The sequence below is a fragment of the Lepus europaeus genome, chromosome 3 (genome assembly GCF_033115175.1).
Source record: "Lepus europaeus isolate LE1 chromosome 3, mLepTim1.pri, whole genome shotgun sequence".
Classification (NCBI taxonomy): Eukaryota; Metazoa; Chordata; class Mammalia; order Lagomorpha; family Leporidae; genus Lepus; species Lepus europaeus.
In genome coordinates, this window is record NC_084829.1 from 25,170,423 (window position 1) to 25,197,728 (window position 27,306).

At 45.6% G+C, this 27,306-nt stretch overlaps 1 protein-coding gene and 1 pseudogene across 1 annotated transcript in view; both read left to right on the forward strand.

The window, feature by feature from the left end:
* Positions 1-339: 339 nt before the first annotated feature.
* Positions 340-18,599, forward strand: LOC133756440 (vacuolar protein sorting-associated protein 29-like; annotated as a pseudogene).
* A 1,146-nt stretch (positions 18,600-19,745) lies between these two features.
* KIF13A (kinesin family member 13A) overlaps positions 19,746-27,306 on the forward strand; it is a 245,046-nt gene continuing 237,485 nt past the window's right edge. Inside the window, 2 exon segments of the mRNA XM_062185408.1 lie at positions 19,746-19,837; positions 20,120-20,210. Coding sequence (XP_062041392.1) covers positions 19,783-19,837; positions 20,120-20,210 — 146 coding nt within the window. The 5' untranslated portion in view covers positions 19,746-19,782.

The following is a 27,306-nucleotide window of genomic DNA, read 5'->3' on the forward strand; positions in this document are numbered from 1 at the left end:
TATAAAATTAATTGAAAATGAATCTTGATGTAAATGGAATGGGAGAGGGGGCAGGAGAGGGGAGGGTTGCGGGTGGGAGGGAAGTTATGGGGGGGAAAAAGCCATTGTAATCCATAAGCTGTACTTTGGAAATTTATATTCATTAAATAAGAGTTTTAAAAAATCTGAATTCTTACCTCATACTTTACACTACAAAAACATTCAGGGAGGATTGAAGCGTTAAATGTTAAAAATGAAGGGAAGGAGGTGACTTCACAAAGCTCATGGATCATGTACAATCTGAAGAAAACTAGCAGCTGAGGAAGAGGGCTGTGGTGGTTGTGGTGGCTGAGCAGAGCTGGGGACAGGATGCTGGTGCTGGTATTAGGAGATGAGCACGTTCCACACTGGTGCAACAGTTTGCCAGCAAAATCAAAAACTCCTCATGCTAGGAAAGATTCAGTATATTCTCACACTGGAAAATTTTAAGATGTATTTTATTCATTTGAAAAGCGGAGAGAGAGAGAGAGAGAGAGAGAGAGAGAGAGAAAGAAAGAAAGAAAGAAAGAAAGAAAGAAAGAAAGAAAGAAAGAAAGAAAGAAAGAAAGAAAGAAAGAAAGAAAGAAAGAAAGAATCTTCCATCCACTGGTTCACTCCCCAAATGGCTGCAATGGCCAGAACTGGGTGAGGCTTAAGCCAGGAGCCAGGAATCAGGTCTCCCACATGGGTGTAGAGGGTTTAGAGGCCATGGATTTGGGCCATCTTCTGCTGATTTCCCAGGCACATTAGCAAGGAGCTGGATCGAAGTGGAGCAGCCAGGAATCAAACCGGTGCTCATATGGGATACCAGTGCTACAGGCAGTCGCTTAACCTACTATGCCATAATGCTGGCTCCTGCACTGGAAACTTGGCAGCAAAGAAAATTATGACTACCTCAAGACTCTGGTCGGTGATATTCATCTTATAGGAGGAGACTCTGGTGAGAATCTGAATTGCCCAGAACAGAAAGCTGTAACTACTGCACAGTTCAGGACTGGTGGGATCCATGGACATCAAGTTACTCACGGGAGACGTGGACGACTTAGACCTGTTGAAGAGGCCATTTGATGCAGACATTCTTATCGTGGGACACACACACACAGATTTGATGCATTTGAGCACGAAAATAAATTCTCTCTCTCTCTCTCTCTCTCTCTCTATATATATATATATATATATATATATATATATATTTTTTTTTTTTTTGACAGGCAGAGTGGACAGTGAGAGAGAGAGAGACAGAGAGAAAGGTCTTCCTTTGCCGTTGGTTCACCCTCCAATGGCCACCGCGGCCGGCGCGCTGCGGTCGGTGCACTGCGCTGATCCGATGGCAGGAGCCAGGTGCTTATCCTGGTCTCCCATGGGGTGCAGGGCCCAAGCACTTGGGCCATCCTCCACTGCCCTCCCGGGCCACAGCAGAGAGCTAGCCTGGAAGAGGGGCAACCGGGATAGAATCCGGCGCCCCGACCGGGACTAGAACCCGGTGTGCCGGCACCGCAAGGCGGAGGATTAGCCTGTTGAGCCATGGCGCCGGCCTGAAAATAAATTCTATATTAACCTAGGTTCTGGCACTGGGGCCTATACTGCCTTGGAAACAAACATCATTCCTTCATTTGTGCTGATGGATAGCCAGGCTTCTCCAGTGGTCACTATGTCCATCAATTAATTAGAGATGACATGAAAGTAGCAATATAAAAGTCTTAAAGCCAGGTCTGTCTTGATGATTTTTTATTTTATTCAATCCCTCTATTCAAATCAAGTAATTAAACTCTTAAAAGCCACACAATTGTATTATTTATAATATAAAATGTTTTATAGTAAAGTTTAACATTGTCTTCTCTATTTATATATAATTGCTTTAATTTTCTTGTAAACTATAAGAATATATTTAGTTTAGTGTACACAGTTTCTATGAAAATACTGCCCACCACACAGTAAATGGTCCATGTCAAGAAAAGGTCACCCTTGGGCTGGCGCCATGGCTCAATAGGCTAATCCTCTGCCTAGCGGCAGCGGCACACCAGGCTTCTAGTCCAGGTCGGGGCGCCGGATTCTGTCCCAGTTGCCCCTCTTCCAAGCCAGCTCTCTGCTGTGGCCTGGGAGTGCAGTGGAGGATGGCCCAAGTGCTTGGGCCCTGCACTCCATGGGAGACCAGGAGGAGGCACCTGGCTCCTGGCTTCGGACTGGTGCAGCGCCAGCTGGCCGCAGCGGCCATTGTGGGAGTGAACCAACGGCAAAGGAAGACCTTTCTCTGTCTCTCTCTCTCTCACTGTCCACTCTGCCTGTAAAAAAAAAAAAGCAACTCACCCTTGTAAAGTCTTAGAAAGACCCTCAGAAACTTATTAGAAAAGTAGTGCATGGGGCTGGTGCTGTGGCATAGCAGGTAAAGCCGCTGCCTACAGTGCCAGCCTCCCATATGGATGCCTGTTGGAATCCTGGCTGCTCCACTTCTGATCCAGCTCTCTGCTATGGCCTGGGAAAGCAGTAGAAGATGACCCAAGTGCTTGGGCCCCTGCACCCGTGTGAGAGACCTAGAAGAAACTCCTGGCTCTTGGCTTCAAATCGGCGCAGCTCCAGCTGTTGCGGCCAGTTGGGAAGTGAACAGAGGCTGGAAGACCTCTCTCTGTCTCTCTTTCTCTGCCTTTGCCTCTCTCTAACTCTTTCAAATAAATAAATAAATAAATATTTCTTTAAAAAAAGAAAAAAGAAAAGTAAAGCATGAAGAAAAGGACTCTAGACTTTCATGTATACATTCTTCAGTATAAATATTTGCCTTTCATTAAAAAAAAACTGCATGCATTTCAAAAAAAATAAACTCATCTTTTCATTCCAAAATAAAATAGAAGGGTGAGCATGTGGTGCAGCAGTGAAGATGTCACTGGAGTTACTCACATCCCGGACTGGAGGCCCTGGGCCCAAGTCCCAGCTCTGCTCTCCACCCAGCTCTCTGCTACTGTGCACCCTGCAGGCAGCAGTGATGGCCCAAGTACTTGGGTCCCTGCCACCCACACGGCCAACCCGGATTGAGTTCTGGGATCCTGGTTTTGGCCTGACACAGACCCAGCTATTGTGTGGGTATTTGGAGAGTGAATCAGTGAAATAACATTCTATTTGCCTGTCTCCATCTCTCTCTTTGTCTTTCTTTCAAGTAAATAAAAATAGATTTAAACTTTTTCAAATTTATCTTGAAAAATTTTTAAATAATTTTTTTTTTCAAAAGAAAGCATTCTAGATGTGGCCATAGTCCAGCAGCAGAATAAGGCTGCATTGCAATTAAATCTATGTGGAGTGCCTACTGCCCATGTGGAGCCAGTCATGAGAAAGCATGTGGTGTTGTGGTTCGAATCCCAGCTGTTCCACTTCTGCTCCAGCTCCCTGCTAATGTGCCTGGGAAAGAAACAGAAGATGGCCTAAAGGCTGGGTCCCTACACCCACCTGGGAAACCCAGTTGGAGTTCCAGGCTCCTAGCCTCAGCATGGTCCAGCCACAGTCATTTTGGCCAGTTGAGGAGTGAAGCAGCTGATGGAAGATTTCTGTCTGTCTGTTCCTCTCTCTCTACTTCTGACTTTCAAATAAATAAATATATACTTTTTTTAAAAAAAAATGAAAACATTCTTCCTCCAGCAACACCCTTGTCTTCTTGGAGTCAATGTGACTCAAGACACATCCAATCTATGCAATAACACACAACTCTGCACCAGATTTTCTTGTTACTGTGTTAGACACAAACAAAACAAAATTTAAATCCCAAATTGTAGGAATTATTCACTAATATAAAGAATCTATAAATTGTAACATATATTTTTTAAAAACCAACAGTAAGGATACCAGAATCACAGTTTACTGACATGGATAAGAACTTTTTCTGTTACAAATAATCAACATAATACTAAGAAACAAACTCTGACTTTTTAATTTTCTTAATCTATAAGTTCATTTTGAGTATTAATTTAAATGAAACATGTTTTACATTATTTGAATCCTCTAATCTCTTCATCATAGTCATGCTTATGTGTTAAATACCAATATTTTGTATCTGACCATGAATTATTGACAACATTTGCAGAAAAACAATTTGCTTATCAACCACCTACTTCAGGTTCATGAGTACTGTTTTCATTTTCAAAGTGCATCTGTTTCAGGGCAGGTGTTTGGCAAAGCAGTTAAGATGTGCCTGGGTACAAGTTCCAACTCCACTTCTGATTCTAGCTTCCTGTTAATGCATACTTTGGGGGCAGCAGATGATGGCTCAAGTCCTTGGATTCCTAACCACTCATGTGGGAGGTCTGAACTGAGTGCCCAGGTCCAGGCTTCAGCATGACCCAGTCCCAGCTGTGGCAGGCATTTGGAAATTGAAACAGCAAATGGGAGATTCATATCTCTCTCTCTCTCTCTCTCTCTCTCTCTCTCTCTCTCTCTCCCTGTCTCTCTCTGACTTTCAAATAAGCAAAAAATGGACAAATAAATAATTTTAAAAATACATCTGTGTCTTTTGTGATTAATTACCTATCTGTAGTATTCAAGTCTCTCTTTTACACTTTTAATTGTGTTTATTTTTACTTTTTAAAGATTTATTTATTTATTTGAAAGTCAGAGCTACAGAGAGGACAAGGCTAAGGCAGAGAGAGAGAGAGAGAGAGAGAGAGAGAGAGAGAGAAAGAGAGAGATCCTCCCTCTGTAGAAGCCAGGAGCCAGGACCTTCATCTGGATCTCTCATATGGGTATAGGGACCCAAGAACTTGGGCCACCTGCTGCTGCTCTCCCAGGAGCATTAGCAGGGAGCTGGATCAGAAATGGAGCAATCAGACTTGAACTAGTGCCCATTCGGGATTCTGGCAGTGCAGGCAGCAGCTTTACCCACTATGCCACAGTGCTGGCCCCTTATTTTTACTTTTAAAACATCTTATGAAATGCTTTTAAGCATTTAAAAATCAAGAGAACGTGATAACAAGCCCTCAAATTATAATCAATACATAAATAATTGACATTTTGCCACTTTTGTATTATATATCAGACTTATTTGCTAAGGTCTGTCTGTAAAGCAAATCCCAGTTATCATATTCGCCTTAACTACTTCAGCAGGCATCTTTTGAAAAATGACATTTAAGGGCCGGTGCTGTGCCAGCATCCCATATGGGTGCTGGTTTGAGTTCCTGCTGCTCCACTTCCAATCCAGCTCCTTGCTAACAACAAGCCTGGAAGGGTAGCAAAAGATGGCCCAAGTGCTTGGGCCCCTGCACTCATAGAGGAGACTGGAAGAAGCTCCTGGCTTTAGCCTGTTTTGGCCATTTGGTGAGTGAAGCAGAGGATGGAAGGTATCTCTCTCTCTCTCTCTCTCTCTCTCTCTCTCTCTCTCTCTCTTTCTCTCCCCCTCTCCCCCTTTCCCTTTCCCTCTCTGCAATTCTACCTTTCAGATAAGCAATAAATAAATCTTCTTAAAATGACATTTAATTACACAAGCCAAATACTATTATCATATTTCACAAAATCAACCGTAATTCATTATCATTTCCAATTGGATCCATATTTTAAATTGCTCTGATTGACTCCAAAATATCTGCTTAGAGTTGGTTTATTTGAATCAGAATTCAACATTCCACATAGTGCATTTAATTATGTTTTAAACTAAAAGCTCTAACAGGAAAATTTGCTGTCACTCCCCTCTCTTTTCTTCAAATATATGAAGATGTTTTGACCTTTTATAATAATGATTTCATAGTGTGTGGAGGATACACATATAGCTATGTAGCTAAAGCCATTTTAAGGTCAATAGATGCTTGAACTTTGCTTCAGTCTTTTTGAAAAACCATTCACATAACCAATGAGTTCCCAGTAGCCTCACAAATGCTGCCTTAAAATCTATTTTTGGAAAGACTTCTGCCTGCTGCCACTACAGAGCATCGCTCCCTCCACAACAATGTGGGGTTCCTTGTTCAAAAGGGAACAGTCATTTTTAGAGCCCTATTTCCTCCACTCATTTCAGAATTTCGGCAAGGTCTTTAGGAAACGCTTTTTAAAATGACAGAGCTATATCTGCCATGCTATCTGAAAAGCTGAGCCAGTGACCCAGGAAATAATCATCCATCAGCAAGTGCTTCATGTGGAAGTCATCTCACATGAAGCAGTTTCCCTGGAGAAAGGTTTCCAGGTTACTGCTCTCCTCTCTCCTTCAAGGCTTTCTAGCAACTGTCGGTGCAGGCGAGGATCTGTCAAGGTCCAAGTAGGTGAACTATCATCCTTTAAAGGAGTGCGCTGGGCTGGCATTGTGGCAGAGCAGGTAAAGCTGCCACCTGCAATGCTGACATCCCATGTGGGCATCAGTTCGTGTCCCAGCTGCTCCACTTCTGATCCAGCTCCCTGCTATTGTGCCTGGGAAAGCAGTGGAAAATGGCCCAAGTGTTTGGGCTACCCACATGGGAGACCCCAGTGAAGCTCCTAGCTCCTGGCTTTGGCAAGGCTCAGCCCTGGCTGTTGCGGCCATCTTTGGAGTGAACCAGCAGTTTAAAGATACCTCTCTTTCTCTGTAATTTTACTTCCAAAATAAATGGAGCGAACGCATCTCTTGAGTTTTCTAATGAAGCAAAAAGGATCTTTTCACTCCCAAGCAAGAAGGGCACTATTGGTTAGTTTATAGTTGCTTTTAATTGACTTCAAACAAAATCCATCTAAGATTTTCCCATGGACCTTTCACTGGTTCTGTTCTGATATTAACTTGATGACTTAGCATGCCCCTGACTGAACAGGTGCTCAACATCACAAATCATCAGGGAAATAAATGCAAATCAAAACCACAATGTGATTGTTAGACTTTTTCTTTAGTGGAGTATTAACCCTTTCACTATAATGTAAATTAAAAATATGCTATCTCAAAAATAAAAATAATAAAAAGTTAAAAATAGAAATCCACCATGTGATATCATCACATAACTGTTAAGATAATTGTTTTCAAGAAAATCAAATATAACGAGTGTTGGTGAGGATGTAGAGAAATGGGAAATTTTATACCCTGTTTATGGCAATGTAAATTAGAAGAGCCATTTTGGAAAAACAGTATGGTGTTTCGTCAAAAAACTAAAGAGTTTTACCACATGATCTAGTAATCCCACTTCTGGGTATATTTCCAAAGGACTTGAAATCAGATTCTGGGGGCCAGCACTGTGGCTTAGTGGGTAAGCTTCCTGTTATGCTGGCATTCCATATGGATGCTAGTTTGATTCCTGGCTGTTCTACTTCTGATCCAGCTCCCTGGTTGATATGTCTGGGAAAGCAGTGGAAGATGGTTGAAGTCCTTGGGCCCCTGTACCCACATGAGAGATCCAGAAGAAGCTCCTGGCTTCTGACTTCAGCCAGCCCAAACCCTGGCCATTGCAGCCATTTGCAGAGTGAACCAACAGATAGAAAATTTTTCTGTCCCTCCCTCTCTGCCTTTCAAATAAGATGAATTAAAAAAAAAAATCAATTGTGGAAGAGATACCTTTACTCCATGCTCATTGCAGCACTATCCACAATAGCCAAGATAGAGAAACAATTTAATTATCCATTGATGGATGATAGTGGATAAAGAAACCATTCAGCCATAAAAAGAAAGAAACTCAGGGGCTGACTGTGGCGCAGTGGGTTAAAGCCCCAGCCTGCAGTGCCATGATCCCATATGGGTACCAGTTCGAGTCTTAGCTGCTCCACTTCTGATCCAGTTCTCTGCTAATGTGCCTAGGAAAGCAGCAGAGGATGGCCCAAGTTCTTGGGCCCCTGCACCCACATGGGAAACCCAGAAGAAGCTCCTGGCTCCTGGCTTCAGATTGGCTCAGCTCTGGCCAATGCAGTCATTTGGGGAATGAACCAGCAGATGGAAGACTTCTATCTCTGCCTCTTTCTCTGTCTCTCTGTATCTCTCTCTCTCTCTCTGTCTCTGTCTCTACCTCTTTCTTTCAAACAAAATGTCTTAAAAAAAAAAAGAAATCATGTCATTTGTGACAATGTGGATGAATCCAGAGGTCATTATGCTAAGGGAAGAGTCAAAAAGAGAAAGACAAATACCACATAACCTCACTTATATATGGAACCTAAAAAAAATGTTGAACTCATAGAAGTAGAGAGTGGAATAGTGGTTGCCAGCAGCTGTGGGTGGGGAAATGGGGAGAAGTAGATCCAAGGGCATAAGCCTTCAGTTATAAGATGACTCTGCCCTCGGGTTATATGATCCAGCTAGAATGACCTCACCAGTGTGAAGTCTCAGGATAAGAGGTGTTGCTTCCATCAAAGGCGAACATGTGTCCACTTGACATTGTGTCTGGCTGCTCCTCCTTTGCTCTGGTGGTCTTGCGGGCAGAGCCCGTGTGTGTTTCTGAATCGGCTCTCACAGCATCCGGTGTGCCGCTGCTCACAAACATTTGTAAATGGAAGGATTTGCTAGTAGATGGGCAGAGGGGGCTTTTCCACATTCTATCAGCCATGTGTACAGAGTGAGAGCTGAAGCTCAGTGGGTCCTCTGCACACCTTGGAAGCAGGTCACTGAGCTCTCATCCACACAGTCTGCAACCGCGGCCTCCACATCTGGATAAACCTCTCGGGGGAGGCCTGTGTTGTATTTGGGACTTCTTCCTGTTCTCCTTCTGTTTTGTTTTTGGCTGCTTCCATGTCATTCCGTGAACACATCTTCAAGAACAAAGGTTATTGTTTCTTTTCCCTTCATGTAGTGGCCTGGGGCTAGTGGGACTGGGTAGCTTGCTCAGGCTAGTCCCCATCACCAGAGCAGGAATGGACTATTTCAGAATCGGCTCAGCCCAATTCTCTGTCTGTGGGATAACCAGGGAACCGTTGGGCTAGCAGGCTCCAAGGGATGCTCGGCTGGGTTTAGGAGCCCTTGACTGGGTCTCTTGTGCTTGTGAGGCTGGCTTAGGGGGCTGCACATTGCTGGAGATTGCAGATCCTTTTCTGATCAGTCCATGGTCCTTCTCACAGGGCTCCACCGACCTAGACAGAGACTTCCACCCAGGGGCATGTCCCAAGCCTTCTCTTCCTCACCATAGTCTCTGCTCTGCCCACCTCAGTTCCACCTTGGCCAGTCCATTACTGAATCCTTCTCAGTGTCTGGTTTCTCCCAAGCTTGGCTCTTCCAGGATAGAACACCTGCCTGGGTGCTGCACTGCTTTCCAGCCTCCACTATTTGTTCCCTCCTGCCCCACCACGTAGACTGTTCTTTCACAGCTGTCCACGTGGAAATTCTTCCATTTCCTCAATACCAACCATGGTAATGATAATTATCATTTGTTGAATGTCTGTTATATCTGTGTCAGTCACCAAACCAAGTTTTAAACATATGTTATCTCATTTAATCTTCACAACAACCCTGTGGAATAGGGATGTTTGGATCCACTTTACTACAAGAGATTGGAGGCTTCAATATCCGAAGTAAACACAGCAGGTAAGTGTTATGGAGACAGATTCTGGTATCAAAATCTGCTTTTCCTGGTACCTCATTGTGAGCCCAATAGCCCTTGCCAATAACGCCCTATGTATCCTAGATATTGCTGCTGGAAAGATTCTTTTTTCTTTTTTTTAAAATGTTTATTTATTTGAAAGCCAGAGAGACAGCGGGGCGGGGGGGGAGGTGGAGGGGGAGGGCGGTACAGAGAAAGAAATCTTCCATAATCTAGTTCACTATCCAAATGGCCACAACAACTGGGGCTGGGCCAGGCTGAAGTCAGAGGCCTGGAACTTCAACTGGGTCTCCCATATAGGTGGTAGGGGTCCAAGCACGTGGGCCAGGCACATTAGCAGGGAGCTGGATCAGAAGCAGAGCAACCAGGACTTGAACAGGTGCTAGAATGGGATGCCAGCATTGCAGATGGCAGCTTAACTGCTGCACCAAAATGCTGGCCCCAAGGATTCTTTCCTCTTTTGCTCACAATAGTATTTTGCAACTTTTTTTCTTTTTCAGGATTTATTTTGAAAGTCAGAGTTACAGAGAGAGAGGGAGATACAGAGAGAGCTTCCATCCACTAGTACGCTCCCCAGATGACCACAACAGCCAGGACTGGACCAGGCCAAAACCAGGAACCAGGAGCTTCATCCTGATCTCCCACGTGGGTGCAGGAGTCCAAACATTTGGGCCATCTTCTGCTGCTTTCCCAGGCCATTAGCAGGGAGCTGGATCAGAAATGGAGCAGCTGGGATGTAAACCAGGGCCCATATGGAATGCCACAATACCAGTCCTACAACTTAAAAAAAATTTTTTTAATTAGGGTCTAATGTAGCACAGCAGATTAAGCTGCTGCTTGTAATATCAGCATCCCATTTTGGAGTGTAGTTTCAAGTGTTGATTGCTCTGCTTCCAATCCAGCTTGCCAGCTGAGAAAACATCAGAGAATGACCTAGATACCTGGACTCCTGCTGTACCCCATGGGAGACCAGGATAGATTTCCTGACTCCTGACTTCAGCCTGGCCCAGACCTGGCTGTTGCAGCCATCTGGGGAGTGAACCAGTGGATTGAAGATCTCTCTCCCTCCCTCCATCACTCTTTCATATAAATTAATATGTTTTTAAAAAGAAATAAATTTAAAGTTTATTAATTTATTTTTATTTTATCTGAAAGAGAGACAGAATCAGAGTGAAATCTTCCATTGCTGGTGCACTCTCCAAATACCTGCAATATCTGGAATTGGCCAGGCCAAAGCCAGAGCCCAGAACTCCTTCTGGGGGCTCCCTTTTGGGTGGCAGAGACACAAGTACTTAAGCCATCATCCGCTGCCTCCCAGGATGCACATCAGCAGGAAGCTGGAATCAGAGGTGGATCTGGGATTGAACCAGGCACTCTGCTATGGGATGCAGGTGCTCCAAGTGGTACCTTAACTGCTGTGCCAAACGCCCATCTCCTGCAACTATTTCATGGAGGCTATGCATGACATGAAATTGTGAAGCCCAACATTAACTTACTATTATTTATATTGCTTCTCATATTTTTTACGTGCCAGGAAAATATAGATGAGTTAAGCAAATCCATTATTATGCTTAGCAAAACCATGACATGCATATTCCAAAAATGTAAGTCAGTAGTTTTATGTTAGAAAACATATCTGAGGCAGTTACAGTGTAGAGGTGACAGTTGTGACTGCTGAAGACTTGCAATTGAATACCAAGGTCATCATTTTCCAGGTACATGAACAACAGTGAATTAAATTTTCTTTTTATGATCACTATAATGAAGGGATGACAGTGTGTGTTGCATAAAGTTATTGTGAGGATTAAATAATAAAACTGTGGCTGATAAGTAGGCAATGTTTAATAAGCATTCTCCACTGCTCGCTATTGCGAAATACGTGCTACGGTGGTAGATGGTTTAGAGCCACTCCTTAAGGGAGAAGTATTCCTCCCTGGCCCAAGGATAAGTGGCTTGATCACATGACTTACTTCATCCAATGAAAATGGAGAAGTGATGTGTGCCATTTCCCAGCAAAGCTTGAAGAGCCATTGCATCGCCTGCCACCTTTTCTTTCTTTCTGCTACAAAACTAGCATTGGTGGCTGGCATTGTGGTGCAGTAGGTTAAGCTGCCTCTTGTCTGCCTCCATCCCATATTGGAGTACTGGCTTGAGTCCCGGCTACTTGGCTTCTGAGCCAGCTTACTGCTAATGTGCCTGGGGGGAAGCAGTAGATGATGGCCCAAGCACTTGGACCACATGCCACCCTCATAGGAGACCAGGATGGAGTTCCTGGCTCCTGGCTTGACCTAGCTCAGCCCTGGCTGTTGAGGCCATTTAGAAAGTGAGCCAGTGCATAGAAAATTTCTTTCTTTCTCTGTCTCTCCATTGCTCTCTGACACTCAGCCTTTCAACTAAATAAATCTTTTCAAAAATAATAAAGAAGAAAAAGACAAAACTAGCATTGTCCCAGCGAGGGGCTGTTTTGTCAGCTGAGACTCAGGATGAAGATGATAGGAGCAGCACCGTAACTGGCCTGTGAGGGGTGAGTCACACCTGTGGGCACAAAGCTTTGTTTTGGTAAAGCCGAAAGGTTGCCGGTCCCCATGGTGTAACTTAGCCTAGGCGGACTGATGCTGCTGTTAAACTAGATTTATGGAAAGCCTCTTATGTAAGTGCTCCATGGTTGCTCTTTGATCCTCTGCAGACTTAAGCCATTAGCAGTTTTTACATCCGCCCAGCAGCCTACTTCTGACAAGAACAGATTTGGAACTTAGTCTTCCAGCAAACAAATGACTCCGGGGTCCCTGGAATGTCTGTTGTCAGGCGGTGGCTGGTTTCCCATGTGCACTTTCTCCCCTGGTCAAGCAGGCTGGCAAGTTCTTCCTGACAGATAAGGACATGCCTAAAGTTCACAGACAGGACCATCCCAGGGACACACACACATGCTGTGTTGGTTGGTTACAGTGGGGTTAATCAGGGATTGCAGAGATGGTAGAAAAGACATGTGGGCAAGACTGCTCTCAGGAAGCCCCAACAGCCTTCTCCAGGCTCAGCCCAGTCCAGGGCCTCTTTTCAGACTAGACCAGCATTCTGGTGGCCTTGAGCTCTAAGCGACAGACTCACATCCTCAAGGGAGCTGTCCTGCAGTGCCCTGAGCCTTTTTCCTCAGAAAGACTTCCAGACTGGCAACCCTCTGTCCAGGCCTAGAACTCTCCTACTATGACTAGAGAGAAGCCCTCGAACCTTGTTATTGATGATCACTTTGATTGAATAGGCATGGATGGGGAAAAAACACAAAACAACCAAGCACAGGTGGATTAGAAAGTTCCGGATTCTTTTTTTAAAAAAAAAGATTATTTATTTATTTGAAAGTCAGAGTTACACAGAAAGAGGAGAGGCAGAGAGAGAGAGCAAGAGCAAGAGAGAGAGAGATTCCTTCCATCTGCTGGTTCACTTCCCAGATGGCTGCAACAGCTGGAGCTGTGCTGATCCAAAGCCAGGAGCCAGGAGCTTCTTCTGGGTCTCCCATGAAGGTGCAGGGGCCTAGGATCTTGGGCCATCTTCCACTGCTTTCCCAGACCATAGCAGAAAGCTGGATTGGAAGTGGAGCAGCCGGGACACGAACTGGCACCTATATGGCACCTATAGAGGCAGCTTTACCCACTACACCACAGCACTGGCCCCCAGATTCTTTTTAAGGAGTCAGTTGGGGGCAGCACTGTGGTGCAGTGTGTTAAGCTGCCTCTGTGATGCCAGCATCCCAGATATGAGTGCTTTCAGAGTCCTGGCTCCTTTGCTTCAGATCCAGCTCCCTGTTAATGTGCCTGTGACAGCAGCAGGAGATGGCAGGACGATGTGTGTCCCTACACACAGGTGGGAGACCTGGACGGAGTTCCTGGTTCCTGGTTTCAGCCTGGTCTAGACATGGCCCTTATTGGCATTTGGGGAGTAGGCTAGTGGATGGAAGACCTCTCTTACTCTCTGTCACTCTGCCTTTTAATAAGTTAAACAGAAGTCCATACAGTTAAAAAATCCCTGATCTCTTAATTCTTGCGGACAACCAACCACTTGAATTTCTGCTTGCCAGTGTCTGGGGTTGAGGTTCCCCAAATCGCCTCTCTAGCCTTTGGAGACTCTCTTTCTAGGAAAGGGCTGTGGGAAGAGCCTTCACAGCAAACTGTCCTGAAAAGCCAATTGCAACAGGGCCACAGGCTTTGTTTGTGGCCTCCAGTGGGCAATGTGCCCTTCTGGCGGGGCTCAGGGTACGTTCAGGGAAGGCTGCCCTTCGGGGAATTATCATAAGGACCGTTCTTCATTGCACACCATGAAATACCTTGTCACTTAAGGAATACAGTAGGAGCATACCTACTGAATAATGCTGAGTAATCTCAGCTCACTGAAGGATGTCCTGGATCAAGAAATGATAGTGACAGTGATGATCATGTGACACACACCACCTGGTGCTATTTAACTCTTAGATTGTATGCTACACCCTGTGCTACATGCCTGGTACAGCAAGATAAGTACCCTCATCATCATCCTTTTAGAGATCAGGAAATGGAAGTTGAACTAGGATGGGTGACTTGAGCAAAGTCTCACAGAGTGCAAGGAGCAGAGCTGGCACTTGAACCCAGGCTGCATGACCCCAAAGTCTATGCTATCACTCCCTGCACTATGCAGCCCTTCATTTTGTGTCACATTTCTCACTCAACTCTAAAGTTTAAGTCTGAAGATTCCTCTTCTGGGAGGCACTACTGGAGCGAGGGCAATGTCAGCACTGTTCTGTGGGATTTATTGACCCCCTGCAAGCTGACCAAGTATAACCACCTTTGTTCATCGCTCACCTTGTCTTCTCAGCATAGATTCCCCTGTTGCATGGAATCTATCCTCCCTGTGGAATCTAGGGACAGAGACCCAGCCCAGCCTTGACGGAGCCTAGAAGTCAAATCTGAAAGGTTAGGGCCAACACTGTGGCACAGGTTAATCCTCCACCTGCAGTGCCAGCATCCCATATAGGCGCTGGTTCTAGTCCTGGCTGCTCCTCTTCCCATCCAGATCTCTGCTGTGGCCTGGGAAAGCCGTGGAAGATGGCCCAAGTGCTTGATCCCCTGCACCCATGTGACAGACCTGGAAGAAGCTCCTGGCTCCTGGCTTTGGATTGGCTCAGCTCCAGCCGTTGTGGCCATTTGGGGAGTGAACCAAGGGAAGGAAGACCTTTCTCTCTGTCTCTTGCTCTCACTGTCTGTAACTCTACCTCCCCAATAAATAAATAAAGTCTTTAAGAAAAAAATCTGGAAGGTTTTCAGAAACTCCAACAGATTTCCCTTCTCTGAGTGACTCAGCTCAATGGTGTCATGACTTTTTTTTTTTTTTTTTTTTTTTTTGAGTAGCTCCCTTGGCCTCCCTGTGACTATGACAAAACACAGTCACACACAGCTCTCAGGTTGACTTCAGGAAGGCACTAGCTCCTGTTCACAATACCATGATGAGAATTTCACATTCTTCCCTTGCAATGGCCCTATCAAGTAAGTCCATTTACTATTATCATCATCTCATCCTATTTTATCAACAAGGAAATGGAGTCCTCAAAGCTGAGAATTGGTATGGTTTTTTGCTCAGAAAGTTCTGGATTCAACCCAAAGAGTCTGATGACAAGGACCACACCCTCAATCACCAATCTCTGATTCCAGTGTCCAGATACCTGATGGGAAGAATCTGATAGACTCTGAGGTTTGTGGCAGGAATAACCGTACCAGGCAGGAGGGTTCATATGGTATGAACATGACTGGATGAGGAGCCAGGGATGGGGTTTGGAGGAGGAAGGAACAGCAGTTCTCAGAAAAAGTGGGATGTTGTGCAAGAGGCATATATTTGAAAAGGTATCTTCTATATCATGCATGGTGGGAGTTCAGAATCCCCACTAGTTACTCATAACCCAACTGATTAAGAGAGTTAAATAACTTGTTTCAGGTTATATGTAAGGGAGAGAGAGGCAAGATTCAAATACAGCAGACCTAATTCCCAAGCTTTACTTTGCTGTCACATGCTGTCAAGAGAGGGAATCCAAGACAGAGGAAGAAACACATTAGGTGGCAGACTGCGTCTTCCAAAACAGGGTGCAACACACACATCCCCACCCCCACATGTTTTTCTTAAAATTCAAGGGGACTTCACAAAATCAGTGGGAAAATGGAATTAAAGATGTTTATTCTAGTGCACAAAAATTTTGAAACCCAAGGATGTGAGGGAGAAAGTTTGTAGAAATGTGCATCATGAAAAAGCTGTGCATGGAATTTTAAAAGTTTTAAAAATTGATTTGAAAAGCAGAGTGATAGAGAGAGAAGGAGAGACAGAAAGAGAGATCTTTCTTTTGTGAGTTTACTCTCCAAATGCCCACAATAGGTAGGGCCAGGCTGAAGCCAGGAACCTGGAACTCCATCCAGGTCTCTCATATAGGCGACAGAGGTCTAAGTACTTGAGCTCTTATCTGCTGCCTCCCAGATATATTTTCAGGAAGCTAGGTCTGAAATGGAGGTGGGACTGCATCCCATGCAGTAGCTTAACCTACTGTATCAAGTGCGCACCCCATGCATGGATTTCAAAATTTTTGTGCACCAAAATAGACTTCCAATATAATTTTCCACAAACTTTGGGATGTACCTTTACATAACACTGACACGTCCTCCATTGAGATAAGGGGCTATGGTTTCCCCCTTGGATCTGGGAGGCTTGTGACCTTGACAGAACAGCCACTATGGGACACTGTATGTCAGGACATCAAAGATGACAGAGCTTCCACTGGTGCTCTTAAAACACTGACTCTTGGGACCCAGCCACCACACTGGAAAAAGCCAAAGGCTATCCAAGCAGAGAAACTGTGAGATGACTTAGAGAGATGCTGCTCTGGCCCCCGCTGTTCAGCTTCTGCCACCATCTAATTGCAATCTCCCCACAGGGCCAGCACCGTCCTGGGTGGAGGGGTCCCTCCCCCATCCCTGGCCCACAGAGACTATGAGAGACAACAGGCCGGTGGTTGTTTTCAGCTCTAAGTTTTGGAGGGATTTATTATAGAGCAGTCACTGGAATAGCTTATTCAGAGGAACAGAAGCCTCCCCAAGGATGTAACAGCTGCCCAAGCAAGCATGTGAAGTTTTCTCAGGAAGGGGAGTTGGATTTGGAGTATGGAGCTCTTGGGGCCAACACTTTATTCCCAGGAAGAATTTAGAGGCTGTAGATTCGGTTCTTCGTGGAGGCCTTCTGTGAGTGTAGAACTTTGGAATGAGTTGACCAGCAGTGAATCTGCACCTATTCAAATCTGAGTACTCTGTCCCCGGACATACCCTAGCAGAGGATGGACAGCCAATTTGCGGGCTCTCTTAGAAGAGTCCAGAAAACCCCAAAAGGCACCGTCCAGCTCAAAAATGAGTGAAACTGCATAGAAGACATACCCTGTGGAGTCTTGCCAGGCCTTTAAAGTCAGAAGGGTGTGAAAGGAAGAGCCAAAGGAAACTGTGCCTTTACCCAGCAGCCCTTTCACCTCAAGGCCTGATCTGCTGTGGGTTGTGGGCCAGCACCCTTCCAAATACTCCTGATCCTCTGCCTCCCTCAATCCTCACAGCCCATTGGTGGACAAGTACTCCACAGTGAGTGTTACACCTGTGCCTCCTGCTCCTTTGCATCACCTTTGGCTTTGTTCCCACGGCCCTTCCCTCTCACATGGATGAATGCAACCGTTCTCTGGGTGGATAGAATGTTGCCAGATTAATTACCCTCCAAGAATGCTCTGAATGTGTTAGTAGCTGGCTCCAAAATCCAAACATTCATTCAGTTCCCTCTGTCTGTAGGGTAAAGAGGAATTTTCTTACACGTTCATGTCTTTCATGATCTGGCAGAGGAGGAAGGAGAAGAAAAGGATAGACAAATACAGACTGAGAGTCTTGTATTAGCACCTAAGAATGCCATAAGGAACTGGCACTGTAGCATAGTGGGTAAAGCTGCTGCCTGTAATGCAAGTATTCCATATGGGCACCTGTTCAAGTCCTGGCTGCTCCATTTCCGATCCAGCTCCCTGCTAATGAACCCGGGAAAGCAGTGGAAGATGGCACAAGTCCCTGAGTTCCTGCTCCCATGTGAGAGACCCGTAAAAAGCTCCTGGTCTCTGACTTAATATCAGCCCAGCTCTGGTCATTGTGGTCATTTGGGGATGGACAGATGATCTCTTTCTGTTTCATTCTAACTCTGCATTTCAAATAAATAAATAAATAACTTTTTAAAAAATTTATTTATTTGAAAGGCAGAGTTATGGGGTATACCACCTGTTGGACTGCTCAAATGGCCACAAGAGCCAGGGCTGGGTCAGGCTGAAAAGCCTGAAGCCTGGAACTCCATCCAGGTCTCCCACATGGGAGGCAGGGGCCCAGGTAGTTCAGCCATCTTCCACTGCATTTCCTGAGCACATCAGCAGAGAGCTGGATTGGAAGTAGAGCAGCCGGGACTCCAAGCAGTGCTCATACGGGATGCTGGTGAAGCAGGTGGCAGCTTAATCCACTGCCCCACAATGCTAGCCCCCTCCTTTCTCTTAATATCAGTTATTGGATTTAGGATCCACCTTAAATAAGTAGGACCTCATCAAAGCTCTATAAAGACCCTATTTCCAAATAAGGTCACCTTCAGAGCTACTGGAGATTAGGACTTGAAGGTCATGTTTTCGGGGACACAATTCAACCTTCTACATTTCCTATTGGTGGAAGCTGCCAGAACTACAGCATAGCATGGTGATGTCATCTTGCTTGTGAAAAGATCTTGGATGAAATGAACTTTTGGGTGCAGTGGGAGGCAATATTAGAAAGGGAAGGCCATGATCAAAGGATAACAGGTACTTTCCCGAGAAATCAGTCTGCAAGCTGGATGTAGGAGAGCCTCAAGGTCAGTGAAAGGGGTTGTTTCAGCAGCCCAAAGGCTGGGAGGCTGGCACAGAACCGGACTGTTGACCCCTTCCATTCAGAAATGGCCGAGATCCTGCAGCCAAGCACGCAGCACAGTGCCTGCGACACTGCAGGGAGCTCAGAATACGTGGAGAGTAGGTGCATGGACAGGGAAAGCTTGCAGGTGGCAATGGAGAAGAGGAAGGACACCACAGGACCTCTGACGGTGGACTGACCTCACAGGCCCTGTCACACCGTAAGGCCAGTTGACTGTCCCTTTTAGAATCAGGCCACAGTTTGGCACCTGCTGGAGCCAGACCTGCCCTTTCTCGGGCGCACCCCTCCCGAGACCCAGAGTCATCCTAGCTGGCCTCCCCACGCCATTTGCCCACCTCAGCGTGTGCCCCCCGCGGCGCAGAATGCATCCAGCTAGTGCGCCCTCCGCACAGCCCCCTCCTCACAGTAGGCCCGCAATACAATTCGCAGTAAAGGAACTCAGGAACGCATAGATTTCCACATTCAAGCAAGATGGGAGAATCGCCAAGCTCTGGACTTGAGACTTCTGTTCTCTAAAATGCCCGGCACACCGTGCGCGCCCCAGAAGCACTTGTTGAGCCAGACCGAGCCCCTGCGAGTGTCCCAGCGCCGGCCCGGGGGCGAGGTCTGCATTTGGCAAGCGGGACAGGCTCCGCCACCATTCATTCTTACGTAAGCGTTAAGGAGCCTCCCGACCCTCTCGCCCTCTGCCCGGTCAGGAGCGTCCGCACACGGGCGAGGGCGCGGTTGACACACACTCCCCCTCGGTCTCGGTTCACCCCAAAGCTCCTGAAACACCGCAGCCCGCTCCGGAGCGGCGGCCAGGCCGTCGTTCCCGCCCAGGGAGGCCTGGCCGCCCGTGCCCGGCCCCTCACGGCGCCTTCGGGCTCCGGCGCGCGGTGCCCGCGGCCCGCCGAAGGTGTCCGCAGGGTCCCCGCGGGCGCCCGCACCGCGGAAACCGCACGTCCAGCGCCCGGCACCCGGCGGCGCCTGAGCCCGCGCCCCGCCCGCCCGCCCGCGGTCCCCACCCGCCCCCCTAGCACCGCGGGGCGCGAAGATGGCGGCGCGGCGGCCGCGAGCGGCTGAGGCGCTGTGAGCCGGGCTGGGCCGGCGAGGCTAGCGCGGCGTCTGGGCCGGCGGCGCGGCCTCCTCCCCGCCCGCCGCCGCCGCCGCCGCCGCCGCGCCCCGCCCCGCGCGCCCGCCCCTCCCCGGGCCGCGGCCGAGCCCCGCGTCGCGCTCCCCCGGGATGGCCCGCGCGCCTCGGCGCTGCCCAGCGGAGCTCTCGGCCGAGCGGCGGTGGCCGCGCTCCGGGCGCGCGCGGCGGCGGCGGCGGCGGCGGCGCGGCGCGTGAGGGCCGCCGGGGCCGAGCGGGCGCCGCCAACATGTCGGATACCAAGGTAAAAGTTGCCGTCCGCGTCCGGCCCATGAACCGACGAGGTAAGGCGCTTTCTGCGGGTTGTGATTTCTGCTCGGGCTGGGGGCCGGGGCAACTTTGGGAAGTGCTCGGGCCGGCGGAGCCGGGGAGCCGGGGTTCCGGGGCGGAGGCGGCGGTCGCCCGCCCGCCCTGGCCGCGGAGCCGCGGAGCCGCGGAGCCGCGGAGCCGGGGTGCCCGGGCGCCGTCTCCCGGCCCCGCCGCCTCCAGGACGGAGCCCCTGCGCGGCGCGGCGGGCTGGGCGCGGATGCTCGAGTTTGCAGCGTCGGTTTCCCCTGTGCTTTCAGAACTGGAGCTGAACACCAAGTGCGTGGTGGAGATGGAAGGGAATCAGACCGTCCTGCACCCTCCTCCTGCCAACACCAAACAGGGAGAAAGGTACAGCGCGCACGGAGCGGGCGGGAGGGGGACCCAGCCTCTCCGGGTCCCGCAACTTTGAGCCGGGAAAACGGGAGTGCTCTTTCCCCATTGTTAGGGGGACGGCTTCAAGTTTGTCTCACGCTCCTCTTTGACGCGGCTGCAAGTCCAAGTTCCTCTCTTTCCTCTGCGCACCCCACCCCCTTCCCCGGTCCCCTCCCATCTGCAGCGGTGTCAGGCCAGGCCCCCAGGCCGAAGCCAGCACTTGTCAGAGAGCGCGGGGGCCGGATGGGACCTGGAGACCTGCATTTTACAGTCGGGGAAACTGAGGCCCGGAGCCGACAATGACCAGCCCAAGCCTATTGTACCTAGGAACCAGTGCACTACCGCATAGGTTTGCTTCCTTTAGCAGAGTTGTGTAGGGACGTTGCGTGGAAAATAGGTGGAAAAAGGAAGCCAAGCGTTCTTGGGTGATGCGAGCTCAGGCTGGGCCATTACCAGATCTGTTTTTTTGTTGTTGTTGTTCGTGGTGGTGCCGGGTGAAGATAATGCCTGAATGTAACGCGCAGATTCTGATTTTCAAGGAAACAAAAGTAGTGACCTGAACTGTATAGACACTGGGGATGTTTAAAAGGGAGTTGCATTTACTAGATGGCAACATATTTGCATTTGAAAAGTGGTAACTGTTGGATCTTTATAAATTCTGCTCTGTTGCATGCAACTGTATGGGAAAATGCCCTAAAATGATTTGAATATTTGGCATTTTTCTGGTGCGTCCGTGAGAAGGAATGGGTTGGGATTCATTCAGTACAGCAAGGCAGTAGCTTGTAAAAAATATGAAAGAAAAAGCAGGAGATTTTACAAAATTCTTTCTCGAATGAGTTTGTTTCTGAAAGTCACCTGTTGATTGATAAGTTACACTTAGTGAATTTTGCTGTTCAGAGATTTTTTTTTCCACTAGAGACTATGAAGTAGGGTTTGTTATTTTATTGCTAAAGGTTGCAAGTGCCTCTGTTCTGTAATCATGCCTTCTGTCGCAACTGTGCTAAATTGGAGGAAGAAAATATGAGGAGGTAATATTGGTAATTCTTTGCTTTTTGTATTGGGTCTAGCAAGTTTTAATCCAGTTTGCAAACATTCTGCTACTTCTAACAGATTCTTATGGTGCTATTAAATAGCTTAATTATACTTAAAATGTTGCATTCAATACATTTTAGTAATGGTGTATCCTTGGACATTGGTTATGTTTAAAGCGATACAACTTCATGTTGGTAGCAAGCTCATTGATTGAGTAAATAACAATATTTACTGATTAAATTTGATGTCCACACTACCAAAGTTTGTTCCCCCCTCCCCTAGACTGGATATTGTTACATTGTTTCAGAAGAAAGTTCCATTGGGTGGGATTCTTCAAACCACTCTGAGAAACAGGTAGATGATTTTAATTCCTTTTATGTAGCTGCTGCTTCTGTTTTCCCTGCTGGTTTGGCACCTGCTCCTTGTCACTCTTAACCATCAGGAGTGCCATTGTCAGTTACTACTTAATGAAATTAAATGTGGTCATTTGTGTAGAGGAATAGATTTTGTGGAATTTGGATGGAATGCATAGCTGTGGAAAGTTGATTCTAAATGCTAAGTATAATTAGTTGATCATTTATTTGTAGTTTGTCACATTAATTACTACTCAGAATATGTAAAGACAAGACTTACAGGGTGATTTTAGTATTCATCCATTGCCTTGCTTATTGGGGATAGTCCCTTATCTGGAGTTTTAAGAACAGTGTTGAAGTATGTGTGTTCTCTTATTCTGTCCTGGCAGATCTGATTCTTCAAGTGGTGGGTGGACCCTTTTTGTGGGGTTCACTCCGTGTACCGGCAGGTCATTCAGTTTACAGGGATGTCTACACAGCACTGCTACTTGTTGATTAAGGTCCCCAAATGCATTTTGATTTCCTTTATGCAGCTTGGTTTCCTATTTCTCTACAGTTTTTCCTTAAAGCAACAGATCAGTTAAAAATAAAAACAGCTCATCCCTTGGGCTTTGGGTTGATTATTTGCAAAAGTGTTTCATGCTATATTTACAGTTCTTTCTATCATTTGTTTCTGGGTACAGCCAGGGTGGGGCGAGGGTAAGCCAGGAGAATACTGAGGAGTATTACACGTCCAAGATTTGACGTGTAAGAAGTCTTTAAATAAATGCATATTGGCAAGCCTGTGTCAAAATGAGAATTACTATATTTCTATGCAAGTTCATGAAATTACCAGTGTATTAAACATGAGTCAAAATTCTAATTACTGGATAAAAGTTTTCAGTCTTCCCAGTAAAAGAAGTGAGGGTGCATTGACTTCCAGGAAAAGAAGTAGACTGGCTCAGCTTTCATCATCTTCCCCTCTTTATGGAACTAAAGCCAGGACTGCATGACAAGGACCAAGAAAGATCAGAGGCCGTCTGAGGCTGGAGATGTTTGTTTTGGTGCTGAAATTCTAGGATTATAATACATTGCATAGGTCCAGGGTGATAGTTGGTATGTACACTGATCACTGCCCTGAAGCGTTAACACATACATGGAATTGTTTCTTATAATACTGTTGTGTTTCTATCCAGGAGGCATTTGTGAAATTTGGATTGTGTGGGTACCATGTTTGGCACAGGGGATCCAGAGATAACTGTGGACACAGTGTGTGCCAGACACCCTCACCTTTGGCAGGTGCAAGAAGGAAGAGGGGAGAAAATAGTTAAAATAACAAGGTGGTGAGTTATGCAGGTGTGTAGTTTTGCCAACACATGCACCATTATTGGGAAATTCCATGTTCCCTCTGTCTTGTCTGGAGGCTGCGAGCTCCCTGAAGGCAGGTCTCTGTCTTGTTTTCCTTGCATGGTGCCTGGCATGTAGCAGGTGCTCAGCAGCTGTCTGCAGTGTGATGGGAGCACTGAGAGAGGCTGCAGAGCAAGCTAGGCCCTGGCAGTCTGCAAAGACCAGGCAGCCTTGGCATTGCTCTTGTGTTGAGAACACAGGTTCAGTTTTGCAAGGTCAGCAGAACATTCTTTGTCAATGAAAGCAGAAGCATACCTGCCACAGCTTACTTCTGGGTGATTGTGTGTGCGGGCGGCAGCGGAGCAGGATGCGGAAGCAAAGCTGTTTGCTGTTTGGCAAGCGGAAGAATGAGAATCTCTGATTTGCCTACCAGGATGAGTTACACAGGGAAGTCTTCATCTCCCCACTGCTGTTACCCCTGTTCTTGTCGGCTCATAACTCCAAAGACAGACAATCAGCCATCTGTTTTAGCTGTATTTTTTTCTGCTGCACACACACATATACAAAAAGGTATAGCTTATTCGTATATATTTTGTTTTTCAAATTTTATTTATGTATTTTATTTGAAAGAGAGACGGGCAGGTCTTCCATCCACTGGTTCACTTCCCCAGTGTTTGCAAAAGCTGGGACTGTGCCAGGCAGAAGTCAGGAGCCCAGAACTCAGTCTGGATGTCTTCCATGTGGTGTCAGGGACTCACCTCCTTCTGAGTAGTATGTAGCAGAATTGGAAGTGGAGCCTAGACCCTGACTCACGGTTTCCAATATGGGATGCAAGTGTCTCAAGCAGTGTCTTAAACACTGTACCAAATACCTGTCACTGTATATATTTTAATAAATGCTTTTAGTATCTTTCAATGCCAATATTTGAAGGCTAATTCATTCTTTTTTTTACATCCAGTGTGGATGGTAGAGGTAGTTTTAAAATACAGATGGTTGGGGTATGGCTCCAATCCTTATAAGTTTTTTTTTTTTTTTTTTTTAAGATTTATTTATTTATTTGAAAGGCAGAGTTACACAGGGGGGGGGGTGTCTTCCATCTGCTGGTTCACTCCCCAATTAGCCATAACAGCTGGAGCTGCGCTGATCTGAAGCCAGGAGCCAGGAGCCTCTTCTGGGTCTCCCATGCGGGTGCATCTTCTACTGCTTTCCCAGGCTATAGCAGAGAGCTGGATCAGAAGTGGAGCAGCTGGAACTCGAACTGGTGCCCATGTGGGATGTTAGCACTGCAGGCGGCGGCTTTATCCACTACGCCACAGGGCTAGCACTGATCCTTATAAGTTTTAGGAAGGGAAGTTGTATTATGAAAATAGTATAATGCAGCTTGCTTTCTACAGGTGATTTTGTTCTTGATTATTTTGTGTAAGTGGATGGTAGGGCAAGCACCTACAGGAAAATGCATATCTAACGTAGCTGAGTATAAAGAAAATATCGGACTAAATATGGCTCTTAATAAAAGAGCATCAAAGATAGTTTTTAGCTTCCTTCCCCATTATCCATACTGCAGGAGTACTGTATATGCTTTGCCAAGTATATGAAGAAGGGCTCAGGGGAAGAAAACTACCTCTGTCAAATGCATGTGTCTTTTCTGGTTTATGCCTTCACATGGCGGGCGATTTGACTTCCTCAGCCATTCCTTCTGCTCAAGTGTGTCTGAAGGCCAGAAATTTAAATACTTGTGAAAGGAATACAAAATTAAAAAGATATGTCTCCTAAGAAGCTGTAATATACTATATTGGAAAATCATTTGTGGGACTTTAAATTCTGTTTTCTAAGTTGTTCTTTTTCTCTGACTTTCTTTATGGTTTATTATGAGAAAGCAAGGCATATCCAGGTTTCACTAACATAGGAGTATGTATTCTGCAGGCGTGGTACTACTGAAATTTTAAAGAGCACTATTATGCATATTTTCATTATATATAAACATTTTCAGTTTTTTTTTAAAAAATAAAGGTATGTTGAAATCTCTTACTTTTTAAAAAGATTTTTATTTGAAAGGCAGAGTTACAGAGAGTTAAAGAGAGATCTTCCATATGCTGGTTCACTCCCAGAATTGCCACAACCTCTGGATATGAGCCATGAGGAAGCCAGGAGCCTGGAACTCCATCTGGTTTCTAATATTGGTGGCAGGGGCCCAAGTACTTGGGCCATTCTCCCCTGTCTTCTCCAGGCACATTAGCTGGAAACTAGATGGGAAGTGGAGCAGCTGGGATGTAAATTGGCACTCGTATAGGATACTGGCTTCCAAGGTGGTGGCTTAACTCATTGCACCACAATACCAGCCCCCGAAACAAGACTTAAAGTATTATAATACAGTGTAGTTTACAGTGGTGATTTAAAAATTGCTGTGATTGCAAACCCCACTTAAAAATCACTTTTACGTGTTGAGCTTCTGTGTGTGTGTATTATAAAGGCTTACTGAAAGATACTCTGTCTTATGCAGTGTATCTTATTTTCTGTTCCAATTCATTTAAAATATGATAGTTGTGATTTATTGCATTGATTTCACCACCCACTAATGAATCACAAACTTGTAATTTGAAAAACACAGGTTTAGCAAGAACTTGGGCTTTGCTTTTTTTTTTTTAAACCAGCATAAATAATTTAGAGTGTGAAGTGGTTCTATAATTTATAAAGGCTATGCTAAAAAAATCATCCTCATTTCTTTTCCCAGAGGCAACTACTTCTAGTGGTTTTAGTTCATTCTTTTGGAATTTCCCTCTATATTCTGTGCATAATCACTGGCAGTGCTGGTTTTGATTTATTCTCTTTCTCCTCTCCTTCTGTCCTATTCCTACCCTACCCCTAAATTCTTCCTGTTCCTCCATTTTCCTAGCACAGTTATATAGTAATTCTGTTTGGATCTGTATTCGGTGTTTATATTATTTATCTGACTATATGGAACAGTGTTTACCTTTGAGTCATGTACTCGTCAATGAATTTTTTCCTGTCATACAAAACTTTTTGTTTTCCCTGGAGTGAAATTTTTTTTCTTTAATTTTTTTCTTTTCCTACTTACCATTAATTCAGCATTCAAACTCTGCCCCTTGCATGTGTTTCTTTTCTAAATGTCCTCTGCCAGTTTCATCATCTTGGAGACTAACTTGCTCCATTATGGATGGGTGGCCATTGCTGTGTAGTGTGGCTGCTTTACCATTATTCTGGGAGCTCCTTGTACTTGCCTTCTGGGTGGAGATCACATACTTTTCTGTTTCCCTTTTCTTCTTAGTGTATTGCCTCCATTTTGTGAAACACATTCTTCAGTAGCTTTCTGAGAAGCTGTGCTTGGGAGGTAATTTTTTTTTTTTTGAAACCATGAAAGCTGTCTTCATTCTACCCACTTATTAATAGTTTGGAGGGATGTCCAGTCCTGTTTTGGAGACAGGCTAATGTCTTCTGTTGCTTCCATTGAGAGGTTTTTTAGATTTCAGATCCTTTGGATGTGGTCTGCTTTCCTTCCTCCTGGAGTTTTGTGGAATATTCTTTCCCATTTTTATGAAATCACAATAATGGGCTTTTTTGACTCGAAATCTCTTATCTGTCCATTCTGAAAAAAAATTCCTAAATTAGTTCATTAACAAATTCTTCCCCTTTAATTTCTCTGTTCATTTCTGGGACAGTTACTTGAACATGAGGTTACCTGAATGGTCCTCTGATGGTTTTATTTTGTCCTTCTATTTTTTCATCTTTTGTCTTTTCATTCAGTCTTCTGGGAGATTTCCTGCACTGTATGTTTCCACCCTTGTTTTTAATTTTCCTTTTTGGTATTTAATTTCCAAGAGCTGTTTTCAGTCTCTGAATTTTTTAAGTAGAATCCTATTCCTGTTTCTTGTTTGTGGTCTCTTCCAACTCTGAGGGCATTAAAGATAATTTTCTTTGTATTGTCTACTGTTCCCTTCTGAAGTGTGTTGTTATGTTTGTTTTTGTGTCTGTGTTTCATGTTAAGGACACTTCTCAGATATATCAGTGTCACAGCTAAAGTTGGGGATCACTCCAGGGCAACGATTCTGTATAATTTATCTTTGTGTTCTCAGTACTTAAGTTTAAGAATCTCCAGCACACAGAAATCATTCCGTAAATTCTCTTTGCAGTTACTATTATTATTAAAAGCTGCTGTCAAATCCCTTTTCTACTTAACTTGCAACAATAAAATAAAGCAAATGGTTTCCTTTTTTCATAAGAGCATAAATAAATGTAGAATTGAAAGTAGTAGGTGCTGTGGAGAGCTCTCAACTACCCACATTCATGAAGATAATTAGTTGTGGCAGATACAAAATACTGGGAAAAAATTTTAAATCATTTTT